The 22014-nt window shown below is 39.3% G+C and overlaps 1 protein-coding gene and 1 long non-coding RNA gene across 3 annotated transcripts in view; one reads left to right on the top strand and one right to left on the bottom strand.

Annotated features, from left to right (window-relative positions):
- The window catches only part of LOC120515449, a 28334-nt gene extending 19545 nt beyond the window's left edge, over positions 1–8789 (bottom strand). Inside the window, exon 1 of the long non-coding RNA XR_005630660.1 lies at positions 8712–8789. This is a non-coding gene — a long non-coding RNA (uncharacterized LOC120515449). The remainder of the gene's footprint in view (positions 1–8711) is intronic.
- A 71-nt stretch (positions 8790–8860) lies between these two features.
- Positions 8861–22014, top strand: part of mapk15 (mitogen-activated protein kinase 15) — a 65383-nt gene continuing 52229 nt past the window's right edge. For both annotated transcript variants that reach the window (XM_039737177.1, XM_039737176.1), the window contains exon 1: positions 8861–9573. In XM_039737177.1, the coding sequence (XP_039593111.1) occupies positions 9505–9573 (69 nt within the window). In that variant the 5' untranslated portion in view covers positions 8861–9504. The remainder of the gene's footprint in view (positions 9574–22014) is intronic.

Below are 22014 nucleotides of genomic sequence, written 5' to 3'. Positions count from 1 at the left end.
TTACGTAATGCCTGCAGTCTGCCAAATCGCTATTAGCTTGTGCCGCACTGAAACAATACAGGACACACAGAACAGAGTAATGAACGCCAAGGACTTGAATAAATTACAATGGGTTCACACTGAGCCCATCACTGGTTATGTCCCCTAAGATTCAAACTTCTCACCTCTTCATTCCCTTTCCTTCTGCAGCACATGATTTTCCCTACATAGAGCAATGATTTTTCTAGTAAACTTTTGCAGGCCAATGTAGAATGAAATGCAACAATCGCTTGCTCTTAAAAAAATGATTTTGTCCTTCCCCACTTGTGCTGCAGTTGGGGCACCAATTAATAATTCATATTTCTGATGAATGTAATTATCTTAAAATGCTAATAAACGTGTGCCAGGTTTAAGTTATGTTCTGTTAAACACACACTCAGAGCCTGATAGGCTATTACCAATCTTCCTCTTTACAAGATGGCTGGGTGGGTGGTGATGCAACTTTACCAACCCGGTAGCAGATTACCAAGTGAATTCTTCTACACACTGCCTATGTGGGAGATGCCAGGTTTATACCATACCTGTTGCAGGCGGTATTCTTCTTAAAGTCAGATTAAAGACTTTACAATCTTCAATTCTTCTCTAAGGAGTAAAAATGATTCACTTAGATTTGGAGTTTTGATGAGTGAACCCCGACAAATTAATTTTGCCTCAAGTTAGTTCAGGAATTGCAACAAACTCCGCAAAATGCATTGAAGTCAATAGGAAAGGAGAGGCTGGACCAGTTTTCAGTTGATTATAATGGTGACATGGTCTTTTAAGTGTTCCTGGTGGTTAGGGAAACATCTGCCAACTGTGCTGGACCAATTATTGTAGCCAAAAGTGTAACTTGAGCTGTGTGAAAGAAGTGTAACTACTATGCTATACTGTGCCCTTTTGTGGGGGACTTCTGAGGCATTGGCCCCTGATCAATGAGAGCCCCTCCGTCCTTCACCTGTTCAACACTTCTGATGTTTACTAATGACAAAGCCGACAATGTTAGTTGAATGGGCAAAAACTCCAACAACACACCAGGGGAGTATGAAGCTACCAATGCACCTGCACTGCACCGCTGGGCCTCCCTGAAGTAAAATGAATAAAATTAAATATCAGAACAGGGAGTGAAATTACGTTTAATGGTTATGTTTAAACATTGTGACAGATAGGGGCGCTATCATCCCCTTGAACCCACGGCTCAAACGTTAAACACCAGATAAAAGTCCAAATTATGAATTTATTATAATAATAAAGTGCACAAAGCACCCTCCTCTCCACAAATACTTATATAAATAAACACAATAATCAATAATCCTCCACTCTCCTAGACGCGTTGCCACCCTGCCACCCAGCTCAGCTCATCCGTCTGGGATTTCCCAGAGTCCTTTATAGTCCTTGATCCGGAAGTGCTTCTGAACCCTCAGTCCATGTGACTTCCTAGCACTTCCGGGTCAGATCAAAAACTCTTCTTTTTCATCCCGGAAATACATAATTTCCTCTGTCCGTGTGACTGGGACGTACTTCCGGGGTATAGGGCACATAAAAGTCTCTGAGCCTCCCTGCAGTGTCCCCTTGGGGCTCCCATGGTATCCAGCAGGGCTGTGAGGGAAAACTCCAATATCCATGATACCCTGCTGGCATTCGGGGCACCTCCATGCTGCTGAAAGGGCTCCATCTTGCGGCGTGGGGGTATTGGCCGGGATGAACGGCCGGCCATAGTTCACAACATTTACCCATTATTCTTGTTTACTGTGTCCTAGTCTATGTATGCAAAAAATGTAATATCATCATCCAATCAATGCACAACATTAGAGTTTTCCAGTGAGAGACCAACTATGGAAAACTTCTATAGCGTGCCACATTTAAGCGATGCTTATACTTTAATTTAAATCAGCTCTTAGCATTGCCTTCCAAAGCCTAACGTTGCAGTCCTGTTGCCTTATAATTTAAGGATTACAGTGGTGCCTCGGTTTGTGAGCATAATTCGTTCTGGAAACGTGCTTGTAATCCAAAGAACTAGTATATCAAAGCGAATTTCCCCATAAGAAATAATGGAAACTCAGATGATTTGTTCCACAGCCCAAAAATATTCATATAAAATTAATAATACAAAATATAAAGTAAAAATACATAAAACAGATTAACCTGCACTTTACCTTTGAAAAGAATTGTAGCTGGTGTGAGGGAGACGAGAGGAGGAGGACGAGGGTTATTGTGTAGGACGACTGTAACTCTAACTAACAGAATTGCTGCCTTAATTTAAATCAGCTCTTAGCATTGCCTTCCAAAGCCTAACGTTGCAGTCCTGTTGCCTTATAATTTAAGGATTACAGTGGTGCCTCGGTTTGTGAGCATAATTCGTTCTGGAAACGTGCTTGTAATCCAAAGAACTAGTATATCAAAGCGAATTTCCCCATAAGAAATAATGGAAACTCAGATGATTTGTTCCACAGCCCAAAAATATTCATATAAAATTAATAATACAAAATATAAAGTCTGGTGTGAGGGAGACGAGAGGAGGAGGACGAGGGTTATTGTGTAGGACGACTGTAACTCTAACTAACAGAATTGCTGCCGTCCGTTGGCTCACTTTAACAAGGAGACCTATCCAATGACAGTTACTTTTGCCTCCTTTTGAGGATTTCGTGGAAATGTGACACTGCATTGTCGTTAAACAGATCCATCAATCGCACACAAAATAAAAAACTGCTTTACACGCACACACACGTGGTCACAATGCTATAGTAAACAGTATACGCTCATACGGTTGTTGACTGTATGAGTGAGGCATACCGACTGAGACCAAGCATGGGTGACGATTACCCACAATCCCTCAGAGAGAGAGAGAGAACCACCATTGGATCGGTTGTGATCACGTGACGCTCAGCATACGTACTACAAAGGGGACTGGGCGGTCTCATGGTCTGGAATCCCTGCAGATTTTATTTTTCTGCAGCCGTCTGGAGTTTTTTTTTGTTTTTTCTGTCCCCCCTGGCCATTGAACCTTACTCTTATTCGATGTTAATTAATGTTGACTTATTTTATTTTCTTACTGTGTCTTTTATTTTTCTATTCTTTATTATGTAAAGCACTTTGAGCTACTGTTTGTATGAAAATGTGCTATATAAATAAATGTTGTTGTTGCTACTCGTTTATCAAGTTTAAATTTATTAAAAATTTTTTGCTCGTCTTGCAAGACACTCGCAGACCAAGTTACTCGCAATCCAAGGTTTTACTGTATTATTATTATTATTGCTGCTGTTATTATATTTTAATATGTTTGTCATCCATTTCCTTTGGTGCTTAACCCGCCTCTGCCAGGAAGTTGGCACTCAAGGGGGATGCGGTCTGCCGTAAACACATAGAAGGAGAAGTTGCCGTTCACTGGTAGAGCAGATCTCTTTGGCTTAACTTGCTTGAAATTTTGCCTGGACATTAAAACAGGATGTCCCCGGTCCCCTTAACCTTCTTTTGATTTTCTCTCATTTATTCATAAGACAATTAAAAATATTTTAAAATCAGTCCTAAGAGACACAAGAAGCCAATCTTACGATGCTAAAACAAGCAGTATGTGTTCAGATTTCCTCTTCTGCTTAATATTTTTTCTGCTGCATTTTGCACAACCTGCAGCTCTTGTATCTCTTTTTTGCCATTCCTGATAGGAATGCATTTCAATAATTTAGTTGGTTAAAGACAGAAGTATGCGTTCATTTTTAGTAAGATATAAATGCTCTAACATGTGCTATGTTTGTTAAAAGAAGAAAAAAAACACAGCCCTATATAATATGGTTAATATGTGAATTAAAATGTAATTCTGAATCTATAGTGACACCTGGATTCTTTACTTTTGGCATAATTTGCAAGTCATGATGACAACATTACATCCTACTGCCCTTTATTTTTTATACTGCAGCCAATAACTAGATTTTCTGTTTTTTCTTTGATGCATTAGGATTAAAAGTCAAGACAGAGGTAAAGAATTTAGGGGTAATTATTGACTCTGACCTGAATTTTAAATCGCATATTAATCAGATCACTAGGACAGCATTTTTTCACTTAAGAAACATAAGTAAAGTTAGACCTCTTATATCACTACAAGATGCTGAGAAAGTTAGTTCACGCGTTTGTTTTCAGTCGACTAGATTACTGTAACGCACTCCTCTCAGGACTAACCAAGAAATGCATCAATCGATTGCAACGAGTCCAGAATGGAGCTTCTAGAAACTTAACTAGGAAAAGAAAATCCGAGCACATCACCCCAGTTCTGATGTCACTACACTGGTTACCTGTGTCATTTAGAATTGACTTTAAAATACTGATTATGGTTTACAAAGCCTTAAATAATCTCACTCCATCTTATATTTCAGAATGTCTTACATCTTATATTCCAAATCATAACCTTAGATCTTCAAATGAGTGTCTGCTTAGAATTTTAAGAGCTTAACTTAAAAGAAGTGGTGAGGCGGGCGGCCTTCTGCTGTTATGCACCTAAAATCTGGAATAGCTGACCGATAGAAATTCATCAGGCTAATACAGTGGAGCACTTTTAAAAAAAACTGCTAAAAACTCATTATTTTAACATGGCTTTCTCAGAGCTTCATTTTAGTGTAATCCTGATTCTCTGTGTATGCATTTAAATATCAATATCATTCATGGTGGCTCCATAATCCGTACTAACACCTACTTTCTCTTCTGTTCTTTTTCCAGTTTCCTGTGGTGGTGACCTGAACCACCACCACCCGATCAAAGTATCGTGATGTTCCTACATTGATGGATTAAAGGCCAGAAGTTCACATGACCATCATCATCAAGTTCTTCCATGTGAACCCTGAATATCATGAGGACCGACTGAGGTCATTGATGTTAGGTAGAATGCCTAGAGGGGCTGGGTGGTCTCTTGGCCTAAGAACCCCTGCAGATTTTATTTTTTTTTCCAGCCATCTGGAGTTTTTTTTTTTTTTTGTTTTGTTTTTTCTGTCCTCCCTGGCCATCGGACTTTACTTTTATTCTATGATAATTAGTGTTCCCTAATTCTGTTTTCTTATTTATTTGGTCTTATTTCACTTTCTTCATCATGTAAAGTACTTTGAGCTACATCACTTGTATGAAAATGTGCTATAGAAATAAATGTTGCTGTTGTTGTAATTTAAGGAAACTGTATCTGATCGTGTTCAGCTCTAACGGAAGAACTTCACCCGCATGGGGAGAAAAGCACATGGCCATGATGTCTCTGGCAATCAGCAGCTACTCTCAGAAATGTCAAAGAATCTGTAGATGATAATGTCTGCTGCACAAACAGGTATCGCTAGCTAAGCGGAGGGAAGGTACGCTCCAGCACATGGCGAGAGGTAGACCGAATCGAACAGAGGCTGGCGAGTGAATGAGGAAGACATGCTCTCGGCCCACATAAATACATCGGTACTGCAAGCGAACTCTGGTACTTATCGCGATGAGAGAAGCTGCAAAATCAACCAGAAGGTTCAAGCAAATTATAGAAAACCAGATCTAAATCCATTAAGTAATTCTCTCGTGAAAAGCGGACAAGCATACAGACAGAAAGCACTTGGACCACGAAATTTTTAAAACCATTTCTTAGCGAGCACATATAGGCCAAGGGTAACCTACATTCCAAATTTCAAGTCCCAAGTCCTCTTGGTTCGGGAGATTTCGTGATGAGTGTATGTGGCTTTTATATATATAGAGATTATTCCCATATGACTGCAAAGCCCCATTTTCAGCAGCCATTCCTTCAGAGTCCTAATTGGTCAGCTCACTTAGCTCATCCTTAATTAGTCATGTTTAAATGCAAATTGGTTATTACAGAAAATCTGGAATTGCATTAGCACTGCTGAACATTAAGAAGACAGGAATTTTGATAAACTAGAAGAGACCATTCACTCCATCCCGCTCGTTTCTTTAGCTAATAGCTAAGCTATCCCCGTATCTCACCCAGATACCTCTTAAAGGTTTTTGCTTCAACTTCAGTAAAGAAGTGCTTTCTGGCTTCAGTTCTAAATGCACTTCTTCTTCATTTCCACTTATGTCTTCAATTATGAGATTGACAATCAAGTTGAAAACATTTTGCTGGATTCACTTTAACAATGCCTTTGAGGATTTTGAAGACCCGGATTAGATCCCCACTCAGTCTCTTCTGCTTGAGGCTAAATAGGTTTAATTCTCTGAGTCTGTCACAGTACAACACATCCTTGAAATCTTGGGGTGCTCCTGGTTGCTCTCCTCTGCACAGCTTCAGGTGCCTCTTTGTCTTTCTTGTACTGTGGTGACGAGACCTGCAAACAGTAACCAGGTGTGGTCTCACCAGTGCATTATATAGCCTCAGCATAATGTCACTCGATTGATATTCAATGTTTTTAAGATAAAACATAACATTTTATTTGCCTTTTTAATATCTTTAGCACATTACATTGAATATGTTGTGTCACAATAAACCCCTAGATCCTTGCTACAGGTTGCTTCCTGCAGGACGGTGTCTCCCATCTTGAATTCATAATTGATGCTTATTTTGCTCACATGTACCAATTTCCACTTTTCTGAATTGCAGTGAATTTTCCAATTGTTTGCCCAGTTCTGAAGCTTGTCCAGGTCTTTCTGAATTGTCTTTGCTGCCTCCTTAGTGTCTGACATTGCACCAATTTTAGTATCATCTGCATATTTCACAAGTTTACTGAAATCTGTGTCATTACAGTAAATCACAAAATGTAACGGTCCCAGGACAGACCCCCTGAAGGACTTCACTAATGACCCCATTCTCCTCTTATTTGTACTCTTTGTCTCCTGCCAGTTAACCAACTTGAGATACTTCTGATGCCTACAGCTTCTAGTTTTAGAACTAATCTTTAGTGTGGGACCGTATAAAAGGCTTTTTGAAAGCCTAAGTAAATTATGTTGTATACTGTTAAATCTGTTATTTATTATTAAAAGAGAGAGCAGGCAGGGTGGAATAGGTGGAGAAGAGTGTCATATCAGCAAAAGTGAAAGGGAAGGTCTACAGGACGGTAGTGAGACCAGCTATATTATATGGGCTGGAGATGGTGGAACTGACCAGAAAGCAGGAGACAGAGCTGGAGGTGGCAGAGGTAAAGATGTTAAGATTTGCACTGAGTGTGACGAGGATGGACAGGATTAGAAATGAGGACATTAGAGGGTCAGCTCAAGTTGGACGGTTGGGAGACAAAGTCAAAGATGTGAGATTGCGTTGGTTTGGACATGTGCAGAGGAGAGATGCTGGGTATTTTGGGAGAAGGATGCTAAAGATAGAACTGCCAGGGAAAAGGAAAAGAGGAAGGCCTAAGAGAAGGTTTATGGATGTGATGAGAGAGGACATGCAGGTGATGGGGGTAACAGAGCAAGATGATCCGCTGTGGCAACCCCTAACGGGAGCAGCCGAAAGAAGATGAAGAAGACGGTTAAATCTGTTATTCGTTTCAGTAAAGCAAGAAATTGTCTTTCTTTGGATTAAAAAGTTATGGCATTTCTAAGGTTCAGTTCTGGGTTCAAAAATGGACAAAATGAACCCGCTTTTTCAAGAAACACATCAGTCTATTGTTTATTCGCAACATGAGGGTTTTTCCATTTAACAAATTGCCAAGAAACTGAAGATTTCATATAAAGGTGTCTATTACTGTCTTGAGAGCTAACATGGCTCCACCACACAGGCGAACAAGGGGGTCACCTAGCCTAGGGTGGTCAAGTTTATGCTACGTTTGTCTCAATCTAACATCTGTGCAATATGACACTGAAACCAACCTTTCTTTCATCTGATACATATGTTATATCACACTCAAAACCCAAAGGGGGAAATAGATGTAAAGCAATTGCCTTAAAGACGTCTTGGGACGGCGCAACATTAACATCTTAACTTATGGCAGCGGAAAAGCTCGTGTCGGCCCTGTATGAGAGAAGAAGGCATACTGGAGCTAACCAAAATAGAAAAAGAAGGGCACAGCCCACATGCACACCCGTAAAAAAGGTTAAGAACACCAGAGTCGAGAGTTTAAGAAACAAATACCTCACAGGTCTTCAGTTGGCTCCTTCTTTAAAAATCTGAAACACAAAAAAGACGACTCCATGATGGAGTCTTGGCCATAAATACTTGAATTTTCCAATCATCCTCCTTGCAATGCCTGTTCTTTCTATTTGACAGTTTCAGGTATGGCTTTTTCATTGAAACGGAATCTAACGAACCTAACTGAATGAACTAAAGAGGGGTTACAGTTGTAGTTACCTGTGGGGGTCACTGCTCTCAAACTGTCTCGTGGGTTCAACACTGAAGAAATAAAAAGATGAATAGAGTAGAGAATGCGTGCAGTGGCTCATTTGCATGTTAACGGTAGTGTTAAACCCGATAAATTCAATTACACTGGTTTTCTTCCAGAATTATCGGTGTACACCATATACATTTTTTAATTGTACAACCGAGGAATTGTATGACACTTGCAAGTTTAGGCATAAGAAGTCTAGCGTTGCAGAGGCTGAGCTCGCTTAGATTAAGCAATAATTATCTGCATTGCCTCGATAGTAAAACGAGCACTTCGTTTGTTTTTTAAAACTATTAAATTTACAATTTAATAATTAAAAGGAGTGATTTTGATTAACTCCTGGGAATATCATGTGAATATCAATCGCATTCTGCCTTTTCACTGACCACCATAACTCAGTTGAAGAAACGCACTCACCGCCGCTGCGGCCCCACTGGCATTCCGCATCTTGCGTTGATTTTTAAAAGGGCGGAGGAAAAAGACACGTGCTGCGCAGGCGCACAAGTCGGCAGTTGCGTGCCCTTTTTAAGATCAATCGCCGCCCCCAGCTCACTAGTCGCCAGGTTCGCGCGTCTCCTTGACTACTAGAGCAACAAGGAAAAGAGACGAGCTGCTGCTGTGGATGCGTACTTGAGGACAAAACGGACGAAACAGCGGTAGGAAAAGCAGTGCATTTGTTCAAGCAATTCGTGTTATACACAAAATAAGAAATAATAACAGCAGCGAGGAAAACGGGCGATAAAGAGAAAAATGGAGACGGTGTGAGCAGATCGGTGGTACCACATTAAATCGAAAGGGCAAAGACCACAAACCAGGAAAAGGACAGTTACTCTCTGGGGCTTTTCTTCTTAGATTTGCAACTGAACATGAGCACAGCACAGCGCAATCCAAAACCCACTTGGATATTCCTAGCCTACTTTTAACTCCTTAATATACAAAAAAGTCGTTTGGTGTTTATCCATGCAAACGACGGGACACCGACTGCTGATCATTACTCCATCGTGCAATTGAATTCTGACTTTTCAAACTTTTACTGTGGTTGCTACCTACTTTTTTGTGGGAGGAGATATGCTGTTCATTTGAGGCGGTCTAACGGATTGACAATGACAAGGAAGATCATTTGTGGCTAAGAAGCTGGTCAGCACACCTGCGAGTACTTCGTTTAAAAAGCTTTTCACGAAAACAAAGCACCTCGAATTGTGACAACAAGATGAGCGTTTCCGAGGTAGAAGATCACATATCTCAAAAATACGAGATTAAAAAGAGACTGGGGAAAGGGGTAAGTGCTCTTTATCATTAGTATTATCAGACATTTACCGTAGTCAGGATTTGGTACCGATGTGCCCCCAAATCACGTTTTGAAAATGCATCAATCTGCAAAGTAAAAGCATAGAGATACACTCCCTATGTATTACAGAATCTAGCAATGTTTATTGACTTGTGCACATTCTACAGTATAATTTGTATTTGCATGTCCACAGAGAAAATGTCAGTTTGCATGTCTCATGACAAAAGTGTAATCCATAAATCAATAAATAGTATTCAGTAGCTGATGGCACAGCACTAAGTGCTGCTGCCTCACCACAAGGACACTGGGGTTCATGGCCCAGGTTCCTCCTGCATGGAGTTTGCATGTTCTCCTTGTGTCCACCTGCAATCCAAAATACACGTGGATTAACGACGAGCTCTGAAGTATGTGTGTGCCATGGGACTGTTACTGCCTTGTGCCCGATGCTTGCTGGCATAGGCTCCAGCGTCCTCACAATTCTACTCGGGGTAGGCAGGTTTAGTAAATAGATGTGTGGATAGTTAGCACGCAATATATATCTTTATGTAGTCTATATTATATAATAGTATTAGCAAGTAATTTGTTACAGTATTTTTTTGTATGATTGACTGTTCAACAATCTCACAACCTGTAGGTAAAAATGGTCCAAAAATCTACTGGTGTAACTAAAAATGATCCTGTATTGTTTGCCAGAAGGGTAGAGTGGGAAAAGTGATTTTACTTTTAGGAAGAATGCAGAACACAGCACATGTAACTTTTCAGAATTGACATGAATAAAAATCATTATGGACATGTGCAGAGGTTGGCATTTTGAAAGTTAGGAGTGTTTTTATTTACTACATCAAAAAGACATTTTTGTTTATTAGATATTTTGTTACGCGGTGTGCATGAGACGTGACAAAGATTTGCTCAGACTGCTGTGCAACCTGTGCTCATCACTGGGGATCGGTTTGCAGACAGCAGCGGCTATCAGACGTGTAAAAAAAAATAAATACATAAATGAAAAAAGTGGGGTTTTTATATGGTCCAGAGTAATCGCTAACTTCTTCCAAAATAGAGCTAAATTAGAATTTGAACTTGTGAACCTTATTTTTTGACTGCATATTGTATGAATTCAGAATTTTTTCTTGGAGGCTGAGTGGCTTAGTCTTACAAAGGTATGCAACATGGACAACTCTTATAATCCTGAATTAATCATAATTCATAATCATAATCACAATCATGTAAAAAAAAAACTTTTTTGTAATTTTCACACAGATAGCCAGAATTTCATTTGCTTTAGGGCTGGGGTCTCCAACTCCAGTGGTGGAGAGCAACTGTGGCTGCAGGTTTTCATTCTAACCTTTTTCTTAATTAGATTTGCTCAGATTTACTGCTGTTTGTACAGGTAGGCATAAGCCGCTGCCACGTGCATTACCGTTTAATCGCTCGTGCTGACTATCGAGGATCTCTTTGTCGACAGGATAGTCTTTCGGGCATATAAATGAGGAAAATACTGAACACAACATATTCAAGTTGAAGCAGCCTCCCTCAAGCTAAATCTGAAATGGCGAACTAACCTGTAGTTCAAATTGTACAGTGTATCTCTGTTTTAAGGACTGGCAACTTGCAAGTGAGAGTTGTTTTGGGCAGGATAGATTATAATGTTCATTGAGCCATCCATCCATCCTTTAAACCAGCTTATCCAGGGCCAGGTGCAGCCTGAGCCTGTTTTAGCAAGTAATGGGCACAGACAGGATCATCACAGCGCCAGCCGATCACAGGGTGAAAACACACACACACACACACACACACACTCATATATATCTAAGGATGATTTAGCATCACAACTTCATTTGACTTGCAGTCTTTGGACAGCGTGAGGAAACCCATGGGTACCCAAGTGCAGGGGACCCCCAGACTCCTTACTATGAGACACTATGGCAGTGCCACTATACACCTAAATAATTGATTAACATATTTGCACTAATTGTGGCCTTAAAAAATTAGGAAAAATACCCTTTATTTGAGACTTATTATAGTAACATAGTGAATCCGTTTTGGGGGGTAGACGGGAGGCCCAGCCCCTAAAAGCGTGTGAACAAGCATATATTCCTAAATTGATTTGCGATTTATAAATGAACTTTGTGTAGGTCCTGGCATACATGTGATTTAATAAATCTGTTTTTTTTTTGTGTGCTTTTGCCATTTTTTCCTTTCTATCATAAGCAAAATTTTAGTATGTAATCTAAGCAAGGTTTTATACATGAGGCCCCTAGGCTATTGGCCTGCCCCAAAATCTGGTCTTACCCCTGGACTCGGAAATTAAAAGTCAGCTTTTTGGGCCTGCACAGGCCGAAAACGAGGCACAGACTTTAGTGGTTCATAATACACAAAGAGTGGCAAATAAGGGAAAAGATGACAACAAACAAATGGCTTGAAAAGCAAAGTATGTTCATTATTGAAAATTTATATTTCTAATAACAAAAGAGGGCACAGAAAGTGGCTAACAGGAAAAATGGCAAATTAATAAGGCAAAAAAAGTATGCCTAAACCCATGCCAAACAAGTCCAAATCCACAATCCAGTAAAAAGGAACCAAAAACTATAGAAAATTGTATTCTTGAAACTGGTAATCTCTATATATTAGAAAAGGATTATAAGCACATTAGAAAAGTAAATATTATATTTTACCAAGCATTAAGATGTAAGACTTAAGATTAAAAAGACTTATGCCGATATATCTTTATTATTCTGTATGAGCTAGAATCCACCAATAGTTCATTAAGCCAAAGGTTAGATGTGCAGGAGAGCTGGAAAGGATGGGCCTCTCACTTAGAGGGAATGTGAACTATTTGGCTGTAAATAATGGTAGCAAGCAAAGAGCTAGTGGGGAGTACAGACAGAAATGATGGACAGAGTGGGGTTTTGACACCCCCTCAGTTAAGAAATATTGGTAGAGTTAATTAGAGGCAAGATTAGAGCAGTGAAATATTAGGATGAGGATGAATAATGGCTTGAATGATAAGAACTGAAATAATTGTAGGAGATGCTTATGGCTTATTGCCATCTGTGGTGAGTCGGTATGTGTGCCATACAATAAATCTTGATTCTGCTGCCTGTCCTGAGACTCCGAGTGTCTTCATTGCGGCTGAGGGTGTCTGCGCCAGTCTGCTTCAACAAAATAAAGATGCAAAACTCCAGTAAACCAGAAAAAAGCCAAACAATACTTACAATAGTGATCTGCACTCTGTGACCCTCAGTGCCACAAGGAGACCATCTCTTTGGGTTCCACCCACAGAACGCAAGGAACATAGACGTAAAATACGAAATAATAAATAAACTTAGCAGTATTAACAAGAACTATATAATACCCCAAACACATGGGGAAAAAAAAAACAATTCAAAAACAAAACAAACTACAATAATAAGGGAAATTTAATTAAGCCAGGCAGTAAACTGTTGCTGAAACATAACGGCATGGATTTGATTCCCCAGACTAGATGGTGTCTGTGAGGAGTTTACGTATTCTCTACTTAATTCTTTTGGAACTTATTTTTCTTCCCACATCCAAAATATGTGGAATTAACTGGGTCAGACAACAGGCAGACTATGGGACCACAGCAATTTTTCATATGAGGAGAGCAGGCTGTTTAAGAGAAAGTCTGAATTAGTCACAATACTTTAGCATTATAATTATTTATTGAAGTTTTTATACATTTCTTATTACTGCTGCATCAATTCAAAAGCAGATAACTTCTGAGAAGATATCATGAATGGCATTCGTCACAACTGATTCACCTGATTGCTAGGTGAACACAAGATGCATTCCCCAAATAAAAAGCTGCCTTGTGTTGACATACAATCTAACAGAACAAGGTGCAAACTTACAGAAGACATGGAGGCTATCGATCCATACCCACACGTTTTTTCATGTGAAAAGGATGGTGTCAGCTGTTGGAAAAGCTAGTTTTTGAAGTAGCATCTTTTGTCCTTCATATTTTAATTAACATCGAATAAGAGTAAGGTTCAATGGCCAGGGGGGACAGAAAAACAAAAAACTCCAGACGGCTGGAGAAAAAATAAAATCTGTAGGGATTCCAGACCATGATACCGCCCAGTCCCCTCTGGGCATTCTACCTAACATAAATGAAACAGTCCTCTTTGGATTTAGGGTTCTCACGGAAGGGCTTGATGATGATGGTGGTCACGTAGACTTCTGCCTTTTAATCCGTCCATCATTGTTGGAGCATCATGATGCTTTGAGTAGGTGGTGGTGGCGCGCACCACAAAGAAACCGGAAAAAGAAACAGAAAAGAGAGTAGGGGGTCAGTACCGATTTTAGAGCCATCATGAATAGTTATTATGAGGAAAATGAACATACAGAGTATCAGGATTAAGTTAAAATGAAGTTATGAAAAGGCCATGTTAAAGTAATGTGTTTTCAGCAGTGTTTTAAACTGCTCTACTGTATCAGCCTGATGAATTCCTATTGGCAGGCTATTCCAGATTTTAGGTGCATAACAGCAGAAGGCCGCCCGCCTCACCACTTCTTTTAAGTTTTGTTCTTGGAATTCTAAGGAGACACTCATTTGAGGATCTGAGGTTACGATTTGGAATATAAGGTGTCAGACATTCCGATATATAAGATGGAGCGAGATTATTTAAGGCTTTATAAACCATAAGCAGAATTTTAAAGTCAATTCTGAATGACACAGGTAACCAGTGTAGTGACATCAAAACTGGAGAGATGTGTTCGGATTTTCTTTTCCTAGTTAGGATTCCAGCAGCTGCATTCTGCACTTGTTGCAAGTGATTTATATCTTTTTTGGGTAGTCCTGAGAGGAGTGCGTTACAGTAATCTAGTCGACTGAAAACAAACGCGTGAACTCATTTCTCAGCATCTTTCAGTGATATAAGAGGTCTAACTTTACTTATGTTTCTTAAGTGAAAAAATGCTGTCCTAATGATCTGATTAATATGTGATTTAAAATTCAGATTACAGTCAACAATCATCCCTAAGCTTTTTACCTCCGTCTTGACTTTTAATCCTAATGTATCCAGTTTATTTCTAATAGCCTCATTGTATCCATTATTGCTGATCACTAAGATTTCAGTTTTCTCTTTATTTAACTTGAGAAAATTACTATTCATCCATTCTGAGATACAAGTCAGACATTGTGTTAGTGAATCGAGAGAGTCGGGGTCATCAGGTGCTATTGATAAGTACAGCTGTGTGTCATCAGCATAGCTGTGGTAGCTCACGTTGTGCCCTGAGATAATCTGACCTAACGGAAGCATGTAGATTGAGAAGAGCAGCGGACCCAGGATAGAGCCTTGTGGAACACCATATTGGATATCATGTGTCTTCGAGTTGTAATTACCACAAGTAACAAAAAATTTTCTCCCTGTCAGGTAGGATTCAAACCAATTTAAGACCCTGCCAGAGAGGCCCACCCATTGACTAAGGCGATTTCTAAGAATGTTGTGATCAATGGTGTCAAATGCAGCACTCAGATCTAAGAGGATGAGAACAGATAAATGGCCCCTGTCTGCATTTACCCGCAAGTAATCACAATATATCTTCATCCTTAAATAACCCTGTTCATTAAACGGGATAGAACACAACCACTAAATGGATGCACTATTTTTATAATAACCTACACTACACTCTGTTTGGACACTAGATCCTATTTTGGTCAAGTAGAAGTATTCTAACCCATGTACAATGTGTATTACTTAAAATCAGAGAAGATAAAAGGAACTGCGTAACAAACAAATAAAAGATATTTAAATAAATGGCAACTCAAGTGGTACTTTCTGCATTGTAAACAGTGTTTAGGGAGCTAATGTCTATTTTGTCCTTTTACTTGATTGCATTCTTTTTGTCTTGCACCTACTTACACTGAGAATTTTTAGGTGACCAAATTCACCAGGCATATCACGGTGGTTCAGTAGTATAGTGTCACTATCTGTGTCAATGTCTGATGACCAGTTGACTATACACACACAGTAGTGCTGACGTACTTCTAGTGAAACCTCAGCCAGCACAGTCACTTCCGATGACCATACTGCAGTTGCGATTTTTATTTAGTGGTGAAAATGTCCGATTAAAAGAAGTTTATTTTATTCTACTGAACATTGCTGTGTACCTTTATGTAGAGCTTCCTGTAAGTACAACACAAGGTATTTAGTTTTCATACATTTCCCTTCAACATGGAAACCCTATCTAAATGGATCATCACTTTCCAGAGAGAGAGAGGAGGGAGCATTACGGTTAGTCCGCACACCAGAGTTTGTAGCCGGTATTTTAAATAAGAGGATTTTTGCAAGCCAGGGTCTGAGACAGGGTGGCGACTTGAAGAAGAGAGTGGTTCATATGTTGTTTGAGTGAAACAACTTTTCTGTTCCACATTCAAGACTGGGGGTTTGGGAGAGTAGAAAGCAACTGATGGAGGATGACAACTCCGGGCAAGGAGGAGGATGATGATAAAATCCTTGAGCACCATGATTACGCTTCGGCTCCAGATCCAGCAGTTGTTGACCTGGCATATGATGAAAACATGTCTCTCGGAGAGGAGATCCTCCAGCTGAGGAGACCTATTGAGACCTTTACAATGAAACAGCGGTTTGGCATTCACCGCTTTGCTTTTTTCCCTTTTCCCCACAAGGTAAGATGTCCAGCACACTCATGTTATGTCCAGGGTGGTCCAGATCTAATTATGCAATTATGAAAAGGCGAACACATCGCACCCGCTGTTCGACTGACAGCCGTCTCCCCGCCATTTTGGAATGCAGGGCAGGTGCTGCCATCTATCAGCAACAAAAAGAATTTTTTGTGAATTCTCTATGTAATAAACTTAATACGTTATAGTGTAATGAAAATTGCATAATTAGATCTGGACCACCCTATATATATTGTAGCATCAGCGCCAAGCACCACAATGGATGGATTCTCTGCCCTCTACATGGCTCTTTGAGGTGGCTCGCTGTCTTTAAAAGGACTGCTTGCCTTTTACCGCACTAGTTGGAAAAACACATGCAACAGTTTTTTACAGGTGCTTCTGCTATTGATGATGTTATGCCAGCACATTCTTTTCATAACTTATCCCTGGCTGATATAACGTGTCCAGCGCTGTTGCAGTATTAAGCTTACTGTACATACATATTCACCTCTCCCTGAATAAAGTTTAAAGACTAATTATTGAAATTCTTTTCTCTTAATGAAGTTTAATGTAAATCACATTGTTGTCCCTTGTAAGTTTATAGTAGACACAAGTTTTTAATACGTCTGGATCATTTTACCTTCATAAACGGGCGGAGTGGTGGTTCTGAGCTAAAGATCTGTGCTGGTATCCAGAAGGTTGACGGTTGGAATCCCCATCACTGCCAAAAGAGATCCTACTCTGCTGGGCCCTTGAGCAAGACCCTTAACCTGGAATTGCTCCAGGGGTGCTGTACAATGGCTGACCCTGCGCTCTGACCCCAAAGCGTATGCGAAAACTAACAAATTCCAAATACAAGAAATTGTATAAGGTAAAATAAAGAACAAAAAAAAAATTGTAGATTTAGCTTGAAACATATGGTTTGAAGCCCTTCTCCTTTTTAGCTCTTGACGTTTGGCACAATGTTTGAATAATGTGACTTGCATCATTTACCATAAGGCAGGGCACATCTTGAAGCGATCGGGTGAAAAACACCATAACTAGTCTGTTTTGGTATCAGTGCCAGAAGTGCGGTAGCTGGCTGACACGGAATCTGGAAGAGATTGTGCATGTAGCTTAATTACATTGTCATTGTTATTGCTTGATTCAGCTAATGGTTCAGTTTGTTGTCAAACTTCATTTACAGATTCTCATTTATACACCATTGTATTTTGGCTAACTCAAGAATAGTTTAACTTAGATTGGCAAAATCATAGAAATATTTAAGATCTTCTACATCATAATGTTATTTTATTCACTAGCTGGCAGCAGAATATTGTCCTGTGACTTATTTGGATTTAAAACTGTAAAAGCTGATCATTACATATCAGCCTGAGTCTGACTCGGGCTTAACCATAATGACATAGAATTAACTTAAGGTTAATGCCAAGGAGGTTAAACTTTTTGTTTTTATGGTCCCACCACGGATATGTATAGATCTTGGTCTTTTTCAAAAGAGTGCAGGTTGCAGGTGAACATTTTGACACTTCTAGGCCTGTTGTGTGGTTTCAGGCCTTATTTTTTACGTTTTGGGGGCAGCATTCGCAACAGTAGTAATCATTGGACATGCGTAATCTCTTTGAGTTCCCTGTGTCATGCATCACAGTCAGGAATATGGTGAAAGGAGTGTGAGGTCCTCAAAAGTGCCACGAAAAGGAGGTCAGGACCCTCACTGGCCAGCCTAGAAGAGACTCACCCCAGTCAATCCAGCCCCCAACTGCTAGCCGAGACTCCAGCATGACCTAGACCTAAAAGGAAAGCTGACTTTGAAAGTTCAAAAAACTACAAAAGTCCCAAAATATACAAAATTACCTTCATAGAGAGAGTAAACTGTAAAACTCTGGCTAGTAGAGACAAGTCCCACAAAAAATCTTTATAAAAGAAACCATTTATTAGAGAAATAGAAAAATTAACAAAATGTTCAAAAGAACTAAAATAAGGAAAAAGAACTTGCATAAAAGACAATCCAAGGCGAACAAGTCCAAAACACAATCTTAAACAGAATCCAACTACCAGAGCAGAAATAACCAAACAACAAGTCCCACAAGAAAACCAATACAAAAAACTCATCACAACTTCAATGCACTACTCCGGAGATCCTCTTTTGCTCTACTGAAATAGCCAGAGGGAGATCTCACGAGTGGTAATGTCAGGGTGGCCACACGTTTTGCAGGTTTGTCACTCACAGAATATACGGAATAGATGCACATTTTAAGGGACAGTACATAATTATAGAATAAAAAACAGAACCAACAGTAATTACAACAATACATAGAAAACAATTCAAATGTAACAAAAACTATAAAAATACAAAACATACAAACTCAACTTACATAACACGCTAGACCTTTTATTATTATCATTTCTGTATACAGTATTTAGGCAGATTGGTGGCTCTGAGGCTAGGGATCTGTGCCAGCAGTTGGAAGGTTGCCGGTTTGAATCCCGTAAACACCAGAAGTGACTCTACTTCGCTAGGCCCTTGAGTAGCAATTACTTCGTCCCACATATGATGTTATTCTACATCCAGTACTGCAAGCAGCTCCAACTTACAGGGAAAACTAAAGGGTTGGTGGCAGGTTTGGCACTCCAGCCACCATATAAAACCTCATAGTGTTCCAGTGTGGTGCTGAGGTGTCACTTGCTGCAGTTGGATCCCAATCCAGGTGGTTTGACATATATTGCTTGTGGCAACGCACTATCAGTGCATGGTACCAACCTCTCTATAAGGTATTTGATTAATGGCCCTATCCATAGTGAAGGGATATTTAGACAAATTTAAGCAAAGGATAAAAAATAATCGAAAAACAGTACTCGCCCTCTCAACTTTGACAAGTGAAAGTGACAGTTTTCATTTTAGGGTTTATTTCATGTTGTGTGTGATATCACTGAAATTAATACATGAAGAAATCTATATACTGTATATAAAATGCTAAGGTCTGTCTGTCATGTGATCACTCAAAAACAACTGGGGAAAGAACTTTTGATCTTGGTCTTAATCAAAAGCTTGTGACCAGATACCTTCTGGAAATTCAAAAGGTGTTCGATAGTGGTGACCTTGTGGCTGTGATCTGTCGTTGTGTGTTTATTGCGGAGTGATCGAGAAACCAAGTGATAAGCACCATGACAGTGGAAAGAAAAAGAAGAGTGGCAACATCTGCTGAGCATCAAGCCAATCACAGATGGCAATTATGTTACGAAGAACAAGAAATAAAAAGACAAGATGCTGAACTACATTGACAAGCAAGAAGTAAATAATGTAGAGCAACTGAGCAGCAGACAAACACGATGACTCGCTGGAATACAGCACAAAGTCCAGAAAACAGAATGCAAGAACATTGGCAAAGTAACATCAGCAATGTCAAGTTGTATTCTTTCATGTTGAAGACAAGAGACACTGTTGTTCAAATAGGAAAGTTCTGTGTGCCCTAGATAAGCCACCAGACGTAATCAACTACTTTATGACTTTTAGAGGAACTGAAAGAACTAAATACAGAACATAAGAAATATCAACAGCTCCTTATCTTTAACTTATTTTTTATTTGCATTTGGTCTGTGTGTTTCACTAGTAATTAAATAAATATATAAAGAAGTAAGCAACAAAAATATATTTTGTGACATGTTTAATTACTTATACTCATATTTTGTATCGTTATTTACTTATTGTCACTTATTGTCACATTTCACAGTATTTTTGTTTATTTGCAGATTTATTTGAGTTTTGTCCAAAATATTCCTCCATTACATGCAGAATCAGGGTAAATTATGTATGCATTTTTTACAGTTGGAGCACAGGTGGGCTAAATTGCTTCTTTAGGATCACACTGTGAGTTGACTCTTTTGCCTTCGCCGCTACGCCGTGCTAAATGGTAATCATTGAATCACTCCCAATTTTTCCTTTTATTATACATTATTGGTGTTTCTATTTGGCTATGAAATGAGATTTTAAATATACATTATACCTGTTAGATACAGTAATGCACTTGGTATAAAACTGTATCTGACTCGTAATAAGATTTAAAAAAAAAGAGTCTGTGTCAACTCCTTTCATCACTTGCCCCACGCCTGTTCACCCATTTTGAGTTCAGAGTGGTGAATCGATTATTAATCACCTGCAGCCGTCAGGTTGTTGAGAGTGAAAAATATATTTTTATCCTTACACTTCCTTAACAGCATTCTTCAGTGTCAGTTGGGAAATTCTAGATAGTAAGTTGTGTTTTTAGCTTCACTCTGTATCATGGCAATTAGTGCACTACATTATGGCCTGAGGGTTTCACATTTGTGCAGCATTCAATAATGAACGTGTATTACCAAAGTGCTGCTTCAATGTTGTGTTAAGTCTGGGGACAGAAAAAAAAATATGTCCTCAGATTTGGCGGCAATGATGGTATATATTAAACTTAAGTCTCCAAGCAAAAAGAAGGACTTTTGAGAACCTGCATTAATTTCTCGGCTATAACTTTACATTATATAACTTACTTTTTGAAATAACCTCCTACTTCAGAACAGTAATGTATCTTGACCTTGTGTATACTATGCCTTCTGCTTTTATAAATGAAAGCAGCATTTACTCAATGCCTTACTTTACTTCATTTACTTACACAAACTTGTCCAGGACATCTGTTCCATCATGACAGAAAGGCAGTCATCTGTGTTATGTACATCACCATCATTTATAAATCTTAAGTGATTTTTCAAAAGACCAGGACATACAAGACACTTGGTGCAAGGTCCAGGCTGTGGAAAGTGCAACAGCAACCCAGTAAGTGCTGTTGGCAGTGTGTGGTTTGCTACTAGGCGGCTCCTCGTTGGAGTGAGTAACCCACTTTGTTTCTGATGATTAGTCTGCTGCAACCTCTTTAACGTAATAATGCCGATCCGTGTTTGACCATACTCTTACTTTGAGATGTTCTGCCATTTTAAAGTGACATATGCAGCATTAAGCCGATATCTCATTATACAACTTATAGTTAGTTGGAAGGGATGTCAAACTTAATGACTGCAGTTGCTGATCTTTTCGCCCGAATATGTCGGTTCACACAGCTTGAAATCGCTCGTCATGTCAAATTACTCAACTGTGTGATGACTATCTGGCACAGTTTCTCATTTACAAAGTATTGTGAGTGTGTTCCTTTTTCTAACAGCCAATAGCATGCTGCCCCGATGGAGCTGGTGGCCGTGTGAAGGGTTTACAGGTATGAGTACAGCTGTAGTCTCCATTTTTTTCTTGCTTCCATTTTATCATGAGCCTCTCCTCTCCTTGTGAAGCTGCAGGAAAGGTAGGCAATGTCATGTAGGTTTTTTTTTGATAGACGGTAGTTCTGTGCAGTCACTGAAAAATTTCTTTCTCCTTTTTTTTTTATCATTCCATAAAAGCAAGTCAAATTTTACAAAACTATTCAAATCCAATCAACCCCCACCCACGAGAAAGAGAGCTAGGCCAACAGAGTAAATCTTTAATAGTAGGAAAAATAAGTAAATAAATACATAAGTAAATAAATAAAATAATTAAAATAAATAAAGGAAGAGAATCCACTTCCTCAATTGAAATGCTTCTTCTAAATTGCTATTGATTCGATTCTGCCAGGTTTTAAAAAAGTTTTGCACAGATCCTCTAAGTGAGAATTTGATTTTTTCCAGTTTCAAATAATACATAACATCAGTTATCTCCTCTTCTTCTTCTTTCGGCTGCTCCCGTTAGGGGTCGCCACAGTGGATCAACTTCTTCCATATCTTCCTGTCCTCGTCAT

The sequence above is a fragment of the Polypterus senegalus genome, chromosome 15, assembly GCF_016835505.1.
Source record: "Polypterus senegalus isolate Bchr_013 chromosome 15, ASM1683550v1, whole genome shotgun sequence".
Taxonomy (NCBI): Eukaryota; Metazoa; Chordata; class Cladistia; order Polypteriformes; family Polypteridae; genus Polypterus; species Polypterus senegalus.
Note: the sequence above shows the minus strand (reverse complement) of the source record. Positions and strands in the feature narration are given on the sequence as shown.